The sequence below is a fragment of the Bombina bombina genome, chromosome 7 (genome assembly GCF_027579735.1).
Source record: "Bombina bombina isolate aBomBom1 chromosome 7, aBomBom1.pri, whole genome shotgun sequence".
Lineage (NCBI taxonomy): Eukaryota > Metazoa > Chordata > Amphibia > Anura > Bombinatoridae > Bombina > Bombina bombina.
The window spans coordinates 406,393,327-406,409,978 of record NC_069505.1 but is presented as its reverse complement, the minus strand read 5'-3'; the positions used below and the strand labels follow the sequence as shown (position 1 = coordinate 406,409,978).

The 16,652-nt window shown below is 42.4% G+C and overlaps 1 protein-coding gene across 1 annotated transcript in view; it reads left to right on the top strand.

Annotated features, from left to right (window-relative positions):
* Positions 1-16,652, top strand: part of IARS1 (isoleucyl-tRNA synthetase 1) — a 299,311-nt gene that overhangs the window by 51,671 nt on the left and 230,988 nt on the right. Inside the window, exons 6-8 of the mRNA XM_053721177.1 lie at positions 3,949-4,066; positions 4,210-4,357; positions 4,462-4,549. Of these exons, the coding sequence (XP_053577152.1) occupies positions 3,949-4,066; positions 4,210-4,357; positions 4,462-4,549 (354 nt within the window). The remainder of the gene's footprint in view (positions 1-3,948; positions 4,067-4,209; positions 4,358-4,461; positions 4,550-16,652) is intronic.

Genomic DNA, 16,652 nt, shown 5'->3' with positions numbered 1-16,652 from the left:
TTGTGTTACCACCGTGAATATTTATTTATTTATTTATTTGGAACTTGCTCCCACTCTTGTCTTACGATCTATGTCTATTTAATATTCATACTTTTATTTATATATTTATACTGATTGCTTGTCCCTATTCATCTCATAATAGTACGATATCTGCTTCTCAGTATATATATATATATATATATATATATATATATATATATATATATATATATATATATATATGAAAGTTATTAGCTTCTGCTAATTGGGAGTTACACTTAATAAGAAACAAACTCAACATAATACTTTCTAACTAATACAGTTAATTTATATACATAATTAAAAGATTTCCTATAGCCATTATGTTGTTTTTTAGTTGTTTTTTGAACAGTCATATTCTATTGTTAGTCACTTGTATTTCAAACCTACAAATCACTAAGGCTCATATTTGATTTGTTCATCGTCTTTCATTCAAAGATATGCATAATTGAATAGATGGCAGTGGCTTTCTGTTTAAATATTTTGCCATCAATATTGTATTACAATAGAGTAATGAAAAAACCAGTCAATTTTAGAGTAACTATTCTTTAGGTGTATTATAACCTTGTAATTCGGTGACATTTTAAACTACATTTATTATCTCTATGTGTTAATCCTCAAGGGCCCCTTCTCCCTCTGTCTTAATCAGAATGTATATTGATGAACTAGTTAACTCAAAGAGAGATTATTTAACTATATATGTTTATTTATTTAGTTAGTTTTTATTCTTGTTTTGTTTGTTGTTATTTATTATTTTGTTGGTTGTTCATTTTTCCCAATGATTGATCAAATCCCATTTTGAGTTGAATCCTCCTGGTATTCTAGTGCCTAATTTAAATATCCAATAGGCTTCTCTCTTATAGAGAAGTTTTTCTCTATTGCCTCCTCTTTGTGGCTGTTTAACCAATTCTATTGCCTGCCATTCTAAGGTGGTAATATTTTTATTGTGCATATGTATAAAGTGGTAGGCTAATGCTGAGCATTCTTCTCCCCTTCTAATGTTGCCTAGATGTTCCCTGATACGTGATCTCACCTCTCTGGTGGTGAGCCCCACGTATTGACGTTTACACACTGTGCACGAGATCAGATATATTATACCCATAGAACAATTTATACATTGTGATGTCTCATATCTCTCTCCTGTAATATAAGACTCGAAGAATCTAGACACTTTAATTGTATCACATGCTTTACACAATGGGCTATTACATCTAAAGGTGCCCTTATGGATTAACCATGAGCTCCTTTGTGTTGTATTGGATATTTTAGTTGGTGATAGTACGGTATATTCCCTATAGTCAAACTCCTAGTATATGAGAAATTGCATCCTTTCTCTATAATTGGTTTTAACTTTTCATCTGCCCTTAAAATCTCTAAGTTTTTCCTAATTATATCACATACTTTCCTATACTGATTACTGTGATTTGTTATAAAATGTATCTGTCCTCTTTTGTTAGTATTAGTCAATTTGGTAGCTAATAGCTCATGTCTATCAATTTTGTCTACCTGAGTTTTGGCTTTCCTTATTACAGATCTGGGGAAGAGTTTATGAAGCAAGAGAGAGTATTATAGGGAGGGTTTATAGCGCACAAGAATGTCTTATAGTGAGGGTTTACGGGGCACGAGAGGTTCTAATAGGGTAGGGTTACGGAGCACAAGAATGTCTTATAGGGAGGGTTTATGGAGCACAAGAGGGTCTAATAGGGGAGGTTTTATAGACCACAAGAATGTCTTATAGGGAGGGTTTACGGAGCACGAGAGGGTCTAATAGGGGAGGGTTTACGGAGCACAAGAATGTCTTATAGAGAGGGTTTACGGAGCACGAGAGGGTCTTATAGGGAGGGTTTACGGAGCACGAGAGGGTCTTATAGAGAGGGTTTATAGAGCACAAGAACGTCTTTTATAGGGAGGGTTTACGGAGCATGAGAGGGTCTAATAGGATAGGGTTTACGGAGCACAAGAATGTCTTATAGGGAGGGTTTACGGAGCACGAGAGGGTCTAATAGGGTAGGGTTACGGAGCACGAGATGGTCTTATAGGGAGGGTTTCCGGGTTTCCTATAAAACAGAGCTACAAAACAGATGCTGCTGCAAACTAAAGTTGATACCTGCAAGTAACACAAAATAAAAAAAGCCCTCTGTAAACAATTTAAGATAAAATAGACAAATAAAAACCGGTTACATTTGCTAAAAAGCTAGTATCAAATGACCCATAAAAAAAATATACATAATAGATTTACTCCAAATCAAGCATGAACCATATACAAAGTAACCACCGGTGGTATAAAAACAATAAGACAATATGTGTTAAAAGTCTCTGATGTGAGAAATTTATAAAGTCCAAAAAATCCAGTAAACTGAATATTGATCGTAATAGTATGATGGAAATCACTGCTCCGCCAAAAGTTCTTATTGTGCCCAGTAAATGTCCAGATATATTCGGTCTAGTAGGAGTTGGAACAAGACATACCTCCAAGTATCATGCCCTTAACTAATGCTACTGCGAGAGAGTCTTATAGGGAGGGTTTACAGAACACGAGAGGGTCTAATAGGAAGGGTTTATGGAGAGCAAAAAGATCTTATAGGGAGGGTTTACAGAGCACGAGAGGGTCTAATAGGAAGGGTTTATGGAGCACAAGAAGATCTTATAGGGATGGTTTACAGACCACGAGAGGGTCTTATAGGTAGGGTTTCTAGGTTAACTAAGTATAAACCAGAGTTTGACAAATCCCAGAAGCCAGGTAGTGTGGATTTTTCATTGTTCTGGCTGGCTCATAAATTTTATATAGATTTCTGAACCCCTCTTTTAGGAGATCCTTTGCTGAGGGTTTTTTTTATAGAATAAAAGGAGCTATAATAAGCGGTCCAATGGAGCTGTAGGTGGAGCTATAGTGAGGGGTCTTTAAAAGCAGTAGGAGGAGCTATATTAAGGAGTCCTAATGGAACAATAGGAGGAGCTATATTGAGGTGTCCTGTAGAGCAGTAAGAGAAGCTGTATTGAGGGGTCCTGTAGAGCATTGGGAGGAGCTATATTGAGGGGTCCTTTAGAGCAGCAGGAGCTATATTGAGGGGCTATAGGGATGGGTCTTGTAGAACAGAAAGAAATGCTATAGGGAGGGGTCCTGTAGAGCAGTAGGAGGAGCTATATTGAGTTGTACTGTACAGCAGAAGGAAATGCTATAGGGAGGGGTCCTGCACATGTAGAACAGTAGGGGGAGCTATAGGGAGGTGTCCTATACAGTAGTAAGAGGAGCTTTTGTGAGTGGCCCAGTAGCGCAGTAGGAGGAGCTATAGAGATGGTTTCTGTAGAGTAGCAGTAGGAGGAGCTATAGAGATGGTTTCTGTAGAGCAGTAGGAGGAGCTATAAGGATGGGCCATGTAGAGCAGTAGGAGGTGCCATAGGGAAGGGTCCTTTAGAGCTGTAGTAGGGGCTATACAGAGTGGTACTGTAGAGCAGTAGGAGGAGCTATAGTTATGGGCCCTGTTAAGCATTTGGAGGGGCCATAGGGAGGGGTTACTTAACAGCAGTAGGAGGTGCCATAGGGAGGGGTCCTTTAGAGCAATTGGAGGGGCTATACAGAGGGGTACTGTAGAGCAGTAGGATGGGTTATATGGAGGGGTCACACAGAGCAGTAGGAGGGGCTATAAGGAGAGGTCATGTAGAGCAGTTTGAGGACCGAGGTATTAAATGGTGTAACAGGGAGGACTCATGTTGATTAATAATAGGTAATGCAGGGGGCACTAGTATCGGCTATAGCAAGACTTTATGTTGGGCCATAGGAAGAGTAGCATGTTATGTTTTAATCTTGAATTATTGTTATTGTGTGTTTTAAAGTATCCAGTCAAACCAAGATGACGTTTGTGTAGTGTAACATAGAATGCACATTTTCTTTCTGTAAATTGAATCATTTGACATTTTCCCTTATTGCAGGTGGGTATTTAAGCAGCTGTATGATAAAGGGCTGGTATACCGTGGTGTTAAGGTCATGCCATTTTCCACCGCCTGCAACACTCCTCTGTCCAACTTTGAAGCTAACCAGAATTATAAGGTAAGTTCTGGTACTGTTAAATGATCAATAATGTTTTTTTATATAGCAAACAGCCTGGATATAAATCATTGGTCAGGGGGCTGTAGGAGAACAGATTTGTTTCTCTTCCCTTCACACCACATCTCTTTATCCTTCTCTTTCAGGATGTCCAAGATCCCTCTGTCATAGTCACCTTTCCTTTGCTGGAAGACCCAAGTGTGTCGCTGGTTGCCTGGACAACCACACCTTGGACTCTCCCCAGCAACCTTGCACTGTGCGTCAACCCAGAGCTGATCTACGTCCGGCTTCGAGGTGAGTAATGATCAGAGTACACCCAAAAATGCTGAAGACTCACCTAGTTGTATGGCTCTAAACATCACTGTCAGTGTCCCACTAATTGTTTTTTTGTGTCCTAGATAAATCCAATGGTAATATTTATATACTTATGGAAGCCAGACTGTCTGCTCTCTACAAGGCTGATACTGAATATGAGATCCTAGAAAGGTACTGACTTACTGCTGTCTTGAAAGGAATTATGTCTATGTGTGGTCAAACCCTTCTGATTCCTGGTTATAGTTTTCAATACTTCAAATGAGAAGTTTTTTTGGTGCCCCCCCAATACCATCTCACATTTAGCGTGTAATTTGTGTGCTCACAACAGCCTGGACTAATGGGGGGGGGGGGGGCTACCTTTTACTTAAAAGGGTCAAAAACATTTTTTTTCTAAAATTACATTTAACAAAATTTCTTTCATAATGTGGTGAGAGTCTACGACGCATGGAATTCAAGTTTTTTGGATTCTTTGCCTCCTCCTAGTGGCCAGGAGTTGAATCCCATGCGTTATTGATTGTGAACGCTCACCATCATGAAATAAATTACACATAAATTGTGTGTGTGTGTATATATATGTATATATATCTTTTTTTTTTTTTTTTGATCTAGGCCTTTTTTGGTATATTCCATGCCACTATTTGGCTGGCAAATATGATCATATAAAAAGGTTAACTTTTTCGCAAACTTTGGGTTTCTCACTAAATTTACAGTATTTACACTAAACTACTTCAGTCATAAGACAAATGGTTGTAAAAGTTAGATATGACGAGTCCACGGATTTCATCCTTACTTGTGGGATTTATCCTCCTGCTAACAGGAAGTGGCAAAGAGCACCACAGCAGAGCTGTATATATAGCTCCTCCCTTCCCTCTACCTCCAGTCATTCTCTTTGCCTGTGTTAGTAATAGGAAGAGGTAAAGTGAGGTGTTAGTTTTAGATTCTTCAATCAAGAAGTTTTTTATTTTAAAATGGTACCGGTGAGTACTATTTTCCTCAGGCAGAAATGGAATGAAGAAATTTTTCTGCCCTGAGGTTGATGATCTTAGCAGACGTAACTAAGATTGATTTTGGTTCCCACAGAACTTCTGAAGGTACTGCAAGAGAAATCTTCAGTGTGGAGAACGGTGTCATGCTACAAGCAGCATTGAGGTATGTTCAGTCTTTTATTTCTGAGGAGACTTGTTATATCAGAACTGGCTGACATTTTTCCCTGCAAGGGGAGGGGTAAGCAGTAGACCTGTATCACCGAGGGTGTTACTGAAATTCCTGTGTTTTATACATATTGCTATTACGGTTTGCATATCTGTGTTGGTGCTTGACACTGGGAGAGGTAGCTTGACATGTGCTGTATATATTTAATATTTAAGGTCAGTAGGGCTGCAGTTATTTGTTAGAGGATTATATGTACAGGAGACCACATGGCTTTTCTTTTTCAAACCGCTTCCCATGCGGTTAGGCAGACTGTTGAGGTGACGTCCATGATGGGCGGGGCCTATTTCGCACGCTCAGACGCACAGTTTTCTCTCACTAAGAAGGCAGCAGGCATTAGCTCCGGCGGGGCCTAAAGTTGTTTTCCAGTTACCGGATCGTTGTCGAGTCATTTTTCAGTACCCTGAGGGTAGGTAGGTGCCACAGCAGAGGTGTCTCTTAGAGGGTAATTTCACCTTTACTTATAGGGTGCAATAATTTTTGGTCAAATTGAATTGTTATATATAATCGTTTAGCGTTTTTAAACGTTTTTAGTGCAGTTTGGGAAAAATTGTTGCGTTTTTATTTCTTAAAGGCGCAGTACACTTTTTTCTAAAAGTTTTTTGAATCAATAAATGAGGTGATTTACGACTATTGTGGCTATTGCTAGTCTGTTTAACATGTCTGACATTGAGGAAACTACTTGTTCTATATGTTTAGAAGCCATTGTGGAACCCCCTCTTACTTTGTGTACCTCTTGTACTGAAAGGGCCTTACAATGTAAAAAGCATATTTCTCCAACATAGGTGTGTCCGGTCCACGGCGTCATCCTTACTTGTGGGATATTCTCTTCCCCAACAGGAAATGGCAAAGAGCCCAGCAAAGCTGGTCACATGATCCCTCCTAGGCTCCGCCTACCCCAGTCATTCTCTTTGCCGTTGTACAGGCAACATCTCCACGGAGATGGCTTAGAGTTTTTTAGTGTTTAACTGTAGTTTTTCATTATTCAATCAAGAGTTTGTTATTTTCAAATAGTGCTGGTACGTACTATTTACTCAGAAACAGAAAAGAGATGAAGAATTCTGTTTGTATGAGGAAAATGATTTTAGCAACCGTAACTAAAATCCATGGCTGTTCCACACAGGACTGTTGAGAGCATTAACTTCAGTTGGGGGAACAGTTTGCAGTCTTTGCTGCTTGAGGTATGACACATTCTAACAAGACGATGTAATGCTGGAAGCTGTCATTTTCCCTATGGGATCCGGTAAGCCATGTTTATTACGATTGTAAATAAGGGCTTCACAAGGGCTTATTTAGACTGTAGACATTTTTTGGGCTAAATCGATTGATATTAACACTTATTTAGCCTTGAGGAATCATTTATTCTGGGTATTTTGATATAATAATATCGGCAGACACCTTATTCTTTAGGGGCTTTCCCAAAGCATAGGCAGAGTCTCATTTTCGCGCCGGTGTTGCGCACTTGTTTTTGAGAGGCATGGCATGCAGTCGCATGTGAGAGGAGCTCTGATACTTATAAAAGACTTCTGAAGGCATCATTTGGTATCGTATTCCCCTTGGGTTTGGTTGGGTCTCAGCAAAGCAGATACCAGGGACTGTAAAGGGGTTAAAGCTTAAAACGGCTCCGGTTCCGTTATTTTAAGGGTTAAAGCTTCCAAATTTGGTGTGCAATATTTTCAAGGCTTTAAGACACTGTGGTGAAAGTTTGGTGAATTTTGAACAATTCCTTCATGTTTTTTCGCAATTGCAGTAATAAAGTGTGTTCAGTTTAAAATTTAAAGTGACAGTAACGGTTTTATTTCAAAACGTTTTTTGTACTTTCTTATCAAGTTTATGCCTGTTTAACATGTCTGAACTACCAGATAGACTGTGTTCTGAATGTGGGGAAGCCAGAATTCCTATTCATTTAAATAAATGTGATTTATGTGATAATGACAATGATGCCCAAGATGATTCCTCAAGTGAGGGGAGTAAGCATGGTACTGCATCATTCCCTCCTTCGTCTACACGAGTCTTGCCCACTCAGGAGGCCCCTAGTACATCTAGCGCGCCAATACTCCTTACTATGCAACAATTAACGGCTGTAATGGATAATTCTGTCAAAAACATTTTAGCCAAAATGAACCCTGTTCAGCGTAAGCGTGGATGCTCTGTTTTAGTTACTGAAGAGCATGACGACGCTGATATTAATATCTCTGAAGGGCCCCTAACCCAATCTGAGGGGGCCAGGGAGGTTTTGTCTGAGGGAGAAATTACTGATTTAGGGAATATTTCTCAGCAGGCTGAATCTGATGTGATTACTTTTAAATTTAAATTGGAACATCTCCGCATTTTGCTTAAGGAGGTATTATCCACTCTGGATGATTGTGAAAATTTGGTCATCCCAGAGAAACTATGTAAAATGGACAAGTTCCTAGAGGTGCCGGGGCTCCCAGAAGCTTTTCCTATACCCAAGCGGGTGGCGGACATTGTTAATAAAGAATGGGAAAGGCCCGGTATTCCTTTCGTCCCTCCCCCCATAGTTAAAAAATTGTTTCCTATGGTCGACCCCAGAAAGGACTTATGGCAGTCAGTCCCCAAGGTCGAGGGAGCGGTTTCTACTTTAAACAAACGCACCACTATTCCCATAGAGGATAGTTGTGCTTTCAAAGATCCTATGGATAAAAAATTAGAAGGTTTGCTTAAAAAGATGTTTGTTCAGCAGGGTTACCTTCTACAACCCATTTCATGCATTGTCCCTGTCACTACAGCCGCATATTTCTGGTTTGATGAACTGATTAAGGTGCTCGATAGTGACTCGCCTCCTTATGAGGAGATTATGGACAGAGTCAATGCTCTCAAATTGGCTAATTCTTTCACTCTTGACGCCTCTTTGCAATTGGCTAAGTTAGCGGCTAAGAATTCTGGGTTTGCTATTGTGGCGCGCAGAGCGCTTTGGTTGAAATCTTGGTCGGCTGATGCGTCTTCCAAGAACAAGCTACTAAACATTCCTTTCAAGGGGAAAACGCTGTTTGGTCCTGACTTGAAAGAGATTATCTCTGATATCACTGGGGGTAAGGGCCATGCCCTTCCTCAGGATCGGCCTTTCAAGGCAAAAAATAGACCTAATTTTCGTCCCTTTCGTAAAAACGGACCAGCCCAAGGTGCTACGTCCTCTAAGCAAGAAGGTAATACTTCTCAGACCAAGCCAGCTTGGAGACCAATGCAAGGCTGGAACAAGGGAAAGCAGGCAAAGAAACCTGCCACTGCTACCAAGACAGCATGAAATATCGGCCCCCGATCCGGGACCGGATCTGGTGGGGGGCAGACTCTCTCTCTTCGCTCAGGCTTGGGCAAGAGATGTTCTGGATCCTTGGGCGCTAGAAATAGTCTCCCAGGGTTATCTTCTGGAATTCAAGGGACTTCCCCCAAGGGGAAGGTTCCACAGGTCTCAGTTGTCTTCAGACCACATAAAAAGACAGGCGTTCTTGCTCTGCGTAGAAGACCTGTTAAAAATGGGAGTGATTCATCCTGTTCCATTGAGAGAACAAGGGATGGGGTTCTACTCCAATCTGTTCATAGTTCCCAAAAAAGAGGGAACATTCAGACCAATCCTAGATCTCAAGATCTTAAACAAATTTCTCAAGGTCCCATCTTTCAAGATGGAAACCATTCGAACTATCCTTCCTTCCATCCAGGAAGGTCAATTCATGACCACGGTGGATTTAAAGGATGCGTATCTACATATTCCTATCCACAAGGAACATCATCGGTTCCTAAGGTTTGCATTCCTGGACAAACATTACCAGTTCGTGGCGCTTCCTTTCGGATTAGCCACTGCTCCAAGGATTTTCACAAAGGTACTAGGGTCCCTTCTAGCTGTGCTAAGACCAAGGGGCATTGCAGTAGTACCTTACCTGGACGACATTCTGATTCAAGCGTCGTCCCTCCCTCGAGCAAAGGCTCACACGGACATCGTCCTGGCTTTTCTCAGATCGCACGGCTGGAAAGTGAACGTGGAAAAGAGTTCTCTATCCCCGTCAACAAGGGTTCCCTTCTTGGGAACAATTATAGACTCCTCAGAAATGAGGATTTTTCTAACAGAGGCCAGAAAGACAAAGCTCCTGGACTCTTGTCGAATACTTCATTCCGTTCCTCTTCCTTCCGTAGCTCAGTGCATGGAAGTGATCGGGTTGATGGTAGCGGCAATGGACATAGTTCCTTTTGCGCGCATTCATCTAAGACCGTTACAACTGTGCATGCTCAGTCAGTGGAATGGGGACTATACAGACTTGTCTCCAAAGATACAAGTAAATCAGAGGACCAGAGACTCACTCCGTTGGTGGCTGTCCCTGGACAACCTGTCACGAGGGATGACATTCCACAGACCAGAGTGGGTCATTGTCACGACCGACGCCAGTCTGATGGGCTGGGGCGCGGTCTGGGGATCCCTGAAAGCTCAGGGTCTTTGGTCTCGGGAAGAATCTCTTCTACCGATAAATATTCTGGAACTGAGAGCGATATTCAATGCTCTCAAGGCTTGGCCTCAGCTAGCGAGGACCAAGTTCATACGGTTTCAATCAGACAACATGACGACTGTTGCGTATATCAACCATCAGGGGGGAACAAGGAGTTCCCTAGCGATGGAAGAAGTGACCAAGATCATTCTATGGGCGGAGTCTCACTCCTGCCACCTGTCTGCTATCCACATCCCGGGAGTGGAAAATTGGGAAGCGGATTTTCTGAGTCGTCAGACATTGCATCCGGGGTAGTGGGAACTCCATCCGGAAATCTTTGCCCAAGTCACTCAACTTTGGGGCATTCCAGACATGGATCTGATGGCCTCTCGTCAGAACTTCAAAGTTCCTTGCTACGGGTCCAGATCCAGGGATCCCAAGGCGGCTCTAGTGGATGCACTAGTAGCACCTTGGACCTTCAAACTAGCTTATGTGTTCCCGCCGTTTCCTCTCATCCCCAGGCTGGTAGCCAGGATCAATCAGGAGAGGGCGTCGGTGATCTTGATAGCTCCTGCGTGGCCACGCAGGACTTGGTATGCAGATCTGGTGAATATGTCATCGGCTCCACCTTGGAAGCTACCTTTGAGACGAGACCTTCTTGTTCAGGGTCCGTTCGAACATCCGAATCTGGTTTCACTCCAGCTGACTGCTTGGAGATTGAACGCTTGATTTTATCGAAGCGAGGTTTCTCAGATTCTGTTATCGATACTCTTGTTCAGGCCAGAAAGCCTGTAACTAGAAAGATTTACCATAAAATTTGGAAAAAATATATCTGTTGGTGTGAATCTAAAGGATTCCCTTGGGACAAGGTTAGGATTCCTAGGATTCTATCCTTCCTTCAAGAAGGATTGGAAAAAGGATTATCGGCAAGTTCCCTGAAGGGACAGATTTCTGCCTTGTCGGTGTTACTTCACAAAAAACTGGCAGCTGTGCCAGATGTTCAAGCCTTTGTTCAGGCTCTGGTTAGAATCAAGCCTGTTTACAAACCTTTGACTCCTCCTTGGAGTCTCAATTTAGTTCTTTCCGTTCTTCAGGGGGTTCCGTTTGAACCCTTACATTCCGTTGATATTAAGTTATTATCTTGGAAAGTTTTGTTTTTAGTTGCAATTTCTTCTGCTAGAAGAGTTTCAGAATTATCTGCTCTGCAGTGTTCTCCTCCTTATCTGGTGTTCCATGCAGATAAGGTGGTTTTACGTACTAAACCTGGTTTTCTTCCAAAAGTTGTTTCTAACAAAAACATTAACCAGGAGATTATCGTACCTTCTCTGTGTCCAAAACCAGTTTCAAAGAAGGAACGCTTGTTGCACAATTTGGATGTTGTTCGCGCTCTAAAATTCTATTTAGATGCTACAAAGGATTTTAGACAAACATCTTCCCTGTTTGTTGTTTATTCAGGTAAAAGGAGAGGTCAAAAAGCAACTTCTACCTCTCTCTCTTTTTGGATTAAAAGCATCATCAGATTGGCTTACGAGACTGCCGGACGGCAGCCTCCCGAAAGAATCACGGCTCATTCCACTAGGGCTGTGGCTTCCACATGGGCCTTCAAGAACGAGGCTTCTGTTGATCAGATATGTAGGGCAGCGACTTGGTCTTCTCTGCACACTTTTACCAAATTTTACAAGTTTGATACTTTTGCTTCTTCTGAGGCTATTTTTGGGAGAAAGGTTTTGCAAGCCGTGGTGCCTTCCATTTAGGTGACCTGATTTGCTCCCTCCCTTCATCCGTGTCCTAAAGCTTTGGTATTGGTTCCCACAAGTAAGGATGACGCCGTGGACCGGACACACCAATGTTGGAGAAAACAGAATTTATGTTTACCTGATAAATTTCTTTCTCCAACGGTGTGTCCGGTCCACGGCCCGCCCTGGTTTTTTAATCAGGTCTGATAATTTATTTTCTTTAACTACAGTCACCACGGTACCATATGGTTTCTCCTAGGCTATTATTCCTCCTTAACGTCGGTCGAATGACTGGGGTAGGCGGAGCCTAGGAGGGATCATGTGACCAGCTTTGCTGGGCTCTTTGCCATTTCCTGTTGGGGAAGAGAATATCCCACAAGTAAGGATGACGCCGTGGACCGGACACACCGTTGGAGAAAGAAATTTATCAGGTAAACATAAATTCTGTTTTTATGTAAAGAAAGTGTGTCTAAGGATGATTCTCAGTCTGAAGAGAATCAGGATATGCCATCTAATTCTCCCCAAGTGTCACAACCATTAACGCCCACACAAGCGACGCCGAGTTCCTCAAATGCGTCTAATTCTTTTACTCTGCAGGATATGGCTGCAGTTATGTCAACTACCCTTACAGAGGTATTATCTAAGTTACCAGTTCTACAGGGTAAACGTAGTAGGACAGGAATTAATGTGAATACTGAGTCCTCTGATGCTTTGTTGGCTATTTCCGATGTACCCTCACAGGGTTCTGAGTTGGGGGTCAGGGAATTTTTGTCTGAGGGAGAACTTTCGGACCCAGGAAGTATGTTACATCAGACAGATTCGGACGTCATGTCCTTTAAATTTAAGCTAGAAAACCTCCGCCTGTTACTTCGGGAGGTTTTAGCGACTCTGGATGACTGTGACCCTAATATGGTACCACCAGAGAAATTGTGTAAAATGGACAAATATCTAGAAGTACCCGCTTACACTGATGTTTTTCCGGTTCCTTAAAGAATTTCGGAGATTATAAAGAAGGAATGGGACAGACCGGGTATACCGTTCTCTCCTCCTCCTAATTTCAAGAAAATGTATCCCATATCAGACACCATTCGGGACTCTTGGCAGACTGTCCCTAAGGTGGAGGGAGCTATATCTACCCTGGCTAAGCATACAACTATTCCTATTGAGGACAGTTGTGCTTTCAAAGACCCTATGGATAAGAAGTTAGAGGGTCTTCTAAAGAAATTATTTATTCATCAGGGTTTACTTTTACAACCAACATCTTGCATTCCAGTTACTACTGCAGCAGATTTTTGGTTTTATGCTCTAGAAGAGTCTCTGAAGGTTGAGACCCCTTTAGAGGACATTTTAGATAGAATTAGGGCTCTCAAGCTAGCTAATTCTTTTATTACAGATGCCGCCTTTCATATTGCTAGATTGGCGGCGAAAAATGCAGGATTTGCCATTTTAGTGCGTAGAGCGTTATGGTTAAAATCGTGGTCTGCTGATGTGTCATCTAAATCAAAGCTCTTGGCTATTCCTTTCCCGCTGCTGCTACAAAGACAGCATGAAGGGACGGCCCCCGATCCGGGACCGGATCTTGTAGGGGGCAGACTTTCTTTCTTTACCCAGGCTTGGGTAAGAGATGTTCAGGACCCCTGGGCACTGGAAATCGTGACCAACGGGTATCAACTGGAATTCAAAAATTTTCTCCCAAGTGGGAGATTTCTTCTTTCACGGTTGTCTGTAAACCAAGTAAACAGAGAGGCGTTCTTATGTTGTGTAAAAGACCTCACTACTATGGGAGTAATTCGTCCCGTTCCAAGATTAGAACAGGGACAGGGATTTTACTCAAATCTTGTCGTGGTTCCCAAAAAAGAGGGAACGTTCAGACCTATTTTAGACCTCAAGAGTCAAAACAAGTTTCTCAGAGTTACATCCTTCAAGATGGAGACCATCTAAACAATTTTACCAATGATCCAGGAGTGTCAATATATGACTACAGTGGACTTGAAGGATGCATACCTTCATATTCCTATCCACAAGGATCATCATCAGTTCCTAAGGTTTGCCTTCCTGGACAAACATTTTCAGTTCGTGGCTCTTCACTTCGGGTTGGCCACAGCACCCAGGATCTTCACAAAGGTTCTAGGGTCCCTTCTGGCGGTTCTCAGGCCACGGGGCATATCAGTGGCGCCTTATCTGGACGATATTTTGATTCAGGCGTCAACTTCTGACGAAATCTTATACAGACACAGTGTTGTCCTTTCTGAGAACTCACGGATGGAAGGTGAACCTAGAAAAGAGTTCACTAATTCCACGGACAAGGGTTCCCTTCTTGGGAACTCTGATAGATTCTGTAGACATGAAAATATTTCTGACGGAGGTCAGAAAGTCAAAAATTCTAAATACATGCCGAGCCCTTCAGTCCAATCCTCGGCCATCAGTGGCTCAGTGTATGGAGGTAATTGGATTGATGGTGGCGGCAATGGATATCATTCTGTTTGCTCGTTTTCATCTCAGACCACTGCAACTGTGCATGCTCGTACAGTGGAATGGGGACTATGCAAATTTATCTCCTCCGATAAATCTGGATAAAGAGACCAGAGACTCTCTTCTTTGGTGATTGTCGCCAGATCATCTGTCCCAAGGGACGTGTTTCCGCAGACCCTCGTGGGTGATAGTGACAACAGACGCCAGCCTACTGGGCTGGAGTGCAGTCTGGAATTCCCTGAAGGCTCAGGGTGTATGGACTCAGTTGGAGTCTCTACTTCCAATCAATATTCTGGAATTGAGAGCAATATTCAATGCGCTTCAGGTGTGGCCTCAGTTGGCTTCGGCCAAATTCATCAGATTCCAGTCGGACAACATCACAACTGTGGCTTACATCAATCATCAGGGGGGAACGAGGAGTTCCTTAGTGATGACAGAAGTATCCAAGATAATTCGATGGGCGGAGACCCACTCTTGTTATCTGTCAGCAATCTACATCCCAGGAGTGGACAACTGGGAAGCGGACTATTTAAGCCGCCAGGCTTTTCATCCGGGGGAGTGGGAACTCCATCCGGAGGTATTTGCCTCACTGATTCTCCGATGGGGCAGGCCGGAATTGGATCTGATGGCATCTCAACAGAATGCCAAGCTCCCAAGAATACGGATCCATGTCGAGGGATCCTCAGACCGAACTAGTAGATGCCTTGGCAGTGCCTTGGTCGTTCAACCTAGCTTATTTGTTTCCACCGTTTCCTCTCCTTCCCCGGGTGATTGCTCGGATCAAACAGGAGAGAGCTTCGGTAATTCTAATTGCGCCTGCGTGGCCACGCAGGACTTGGTATACAGATCTAGTGGACATGTCCTCTCTGCCTCCGTGGAAACTCCCAGTGAGACAGGACCTTCTCATTTAAGGTCCTTTCCAACATCCAAATCTAATTTCTCTGCAGCTGACTGCTTGGAGATTGAACGCTTTATTTTATCCAAGCGGGATTCTCTGATGCCGGCATTGATACTTTGATTCAGGCATGTAAGCCTGTCACTAGAAGGGTCTATCATAAGATATGGCGTAAATATCTTTTTTGGTGTGAATCCAAGGGCTTCTCATGGCATAAGGTTAGGATTCCCAAGATTCTGTCTTTTCTCCAAGAAGGATTGGAGAAAGGGTTATCAGCGAGTTCCTTAAAGGGACAGATCTCTGCTTTGTCAATTTTGCTACACAAACGTTTGGCAGATGTTCCAGACGTTCAGTCTTTTTGTCAGGCCTTAACCAGAGTTAAGCCTGTGTTTAGACCAATTTCTCCACCCTGGAGTTTGAATTTAGTTCTTAATGTTCTTCAAGGGGTTCCGTTTGAGCCTATGCATTCCTTAGATATTAAGCTGTTATCTTGGAAAGTTTTGTTTTTGGTTGCTATTTCTTCTGGTCGTAGAGTTTCTGAGCTTTCAGCATTACAATGTGATTCACCTTATCTTATCTTCCATTCTGATAAGGTGGTTTTACGTACCAAACCTGGTTTCCTTCCTAAGGTTGTTTCTAATAAGAATATTAATCAGGAAATCGTTGTTCCTTCATTATGTCCTAATCCTCCTCCTAAGAAGGAGCGTAAGTTGCTTAACCTGGACGTGGTCTGTGCCTTGAAGTTTTACTTGCAGGCGACTAAGGATTTCTGTCAATCATCTTCATTATTCATTGTTAATTCTGGAAAGCATAGGGGTCAGAAAGCTACGGCTACCTCTCTTTCTTTTTGGCTGAAGGGTATCATTCGTCTGGCATTTGAGACTGCTGGACAGCAGCCTCCTGAAAGAATTACGGCTCATTCTTCTAGGGCTGTAGCTTCCTCATGGGCATTTAAAAACGATGCTACTGTTGAACAGATTTGCAAGGCTGCGACTTGGTCGTCTCTTCACACTTTTTTTCCAAATTTTCCAAATTTGATACTTTTTGCTTCTTCTGAGGCTGGTTTTGGGAGAAAGGTTCTTCAAACATGGGCGCCTTCCGTTTAGGTCTCTTTCTTGTCCGTCCCTTTCATCCGTGTCCTATTGCTTTGGTATTGTATCCCACAAGTAAGGATGAAATCCGTGGACTCGTCATATCTTGTAGAAGAAAAGTAACTTTATGCTTACCTGATAAATTCATTTCTTCTACGATATGACGAGTCCACGGCCCACCCTGTCATTTTTAAGACAGATTTAGTTTATTTTATAATTGTTATCAACTTCAGTCACCTCTGCACCTTTAGCTTTTCCTTTCTCTTCCTAACTTCGGTCGAATGACTGGAGGTGGAGGGAATGGAGGAGCTATATATACAGCTCTGCTGTGGTGCTCTTTGCCACTTCCTGTTAGCAGGAGGATAAATCCCACAAGTAAGGATGAAATCCGTGGACTCGTCATATAGTAGAAGAAATTAATTTATCAGGTAAGCA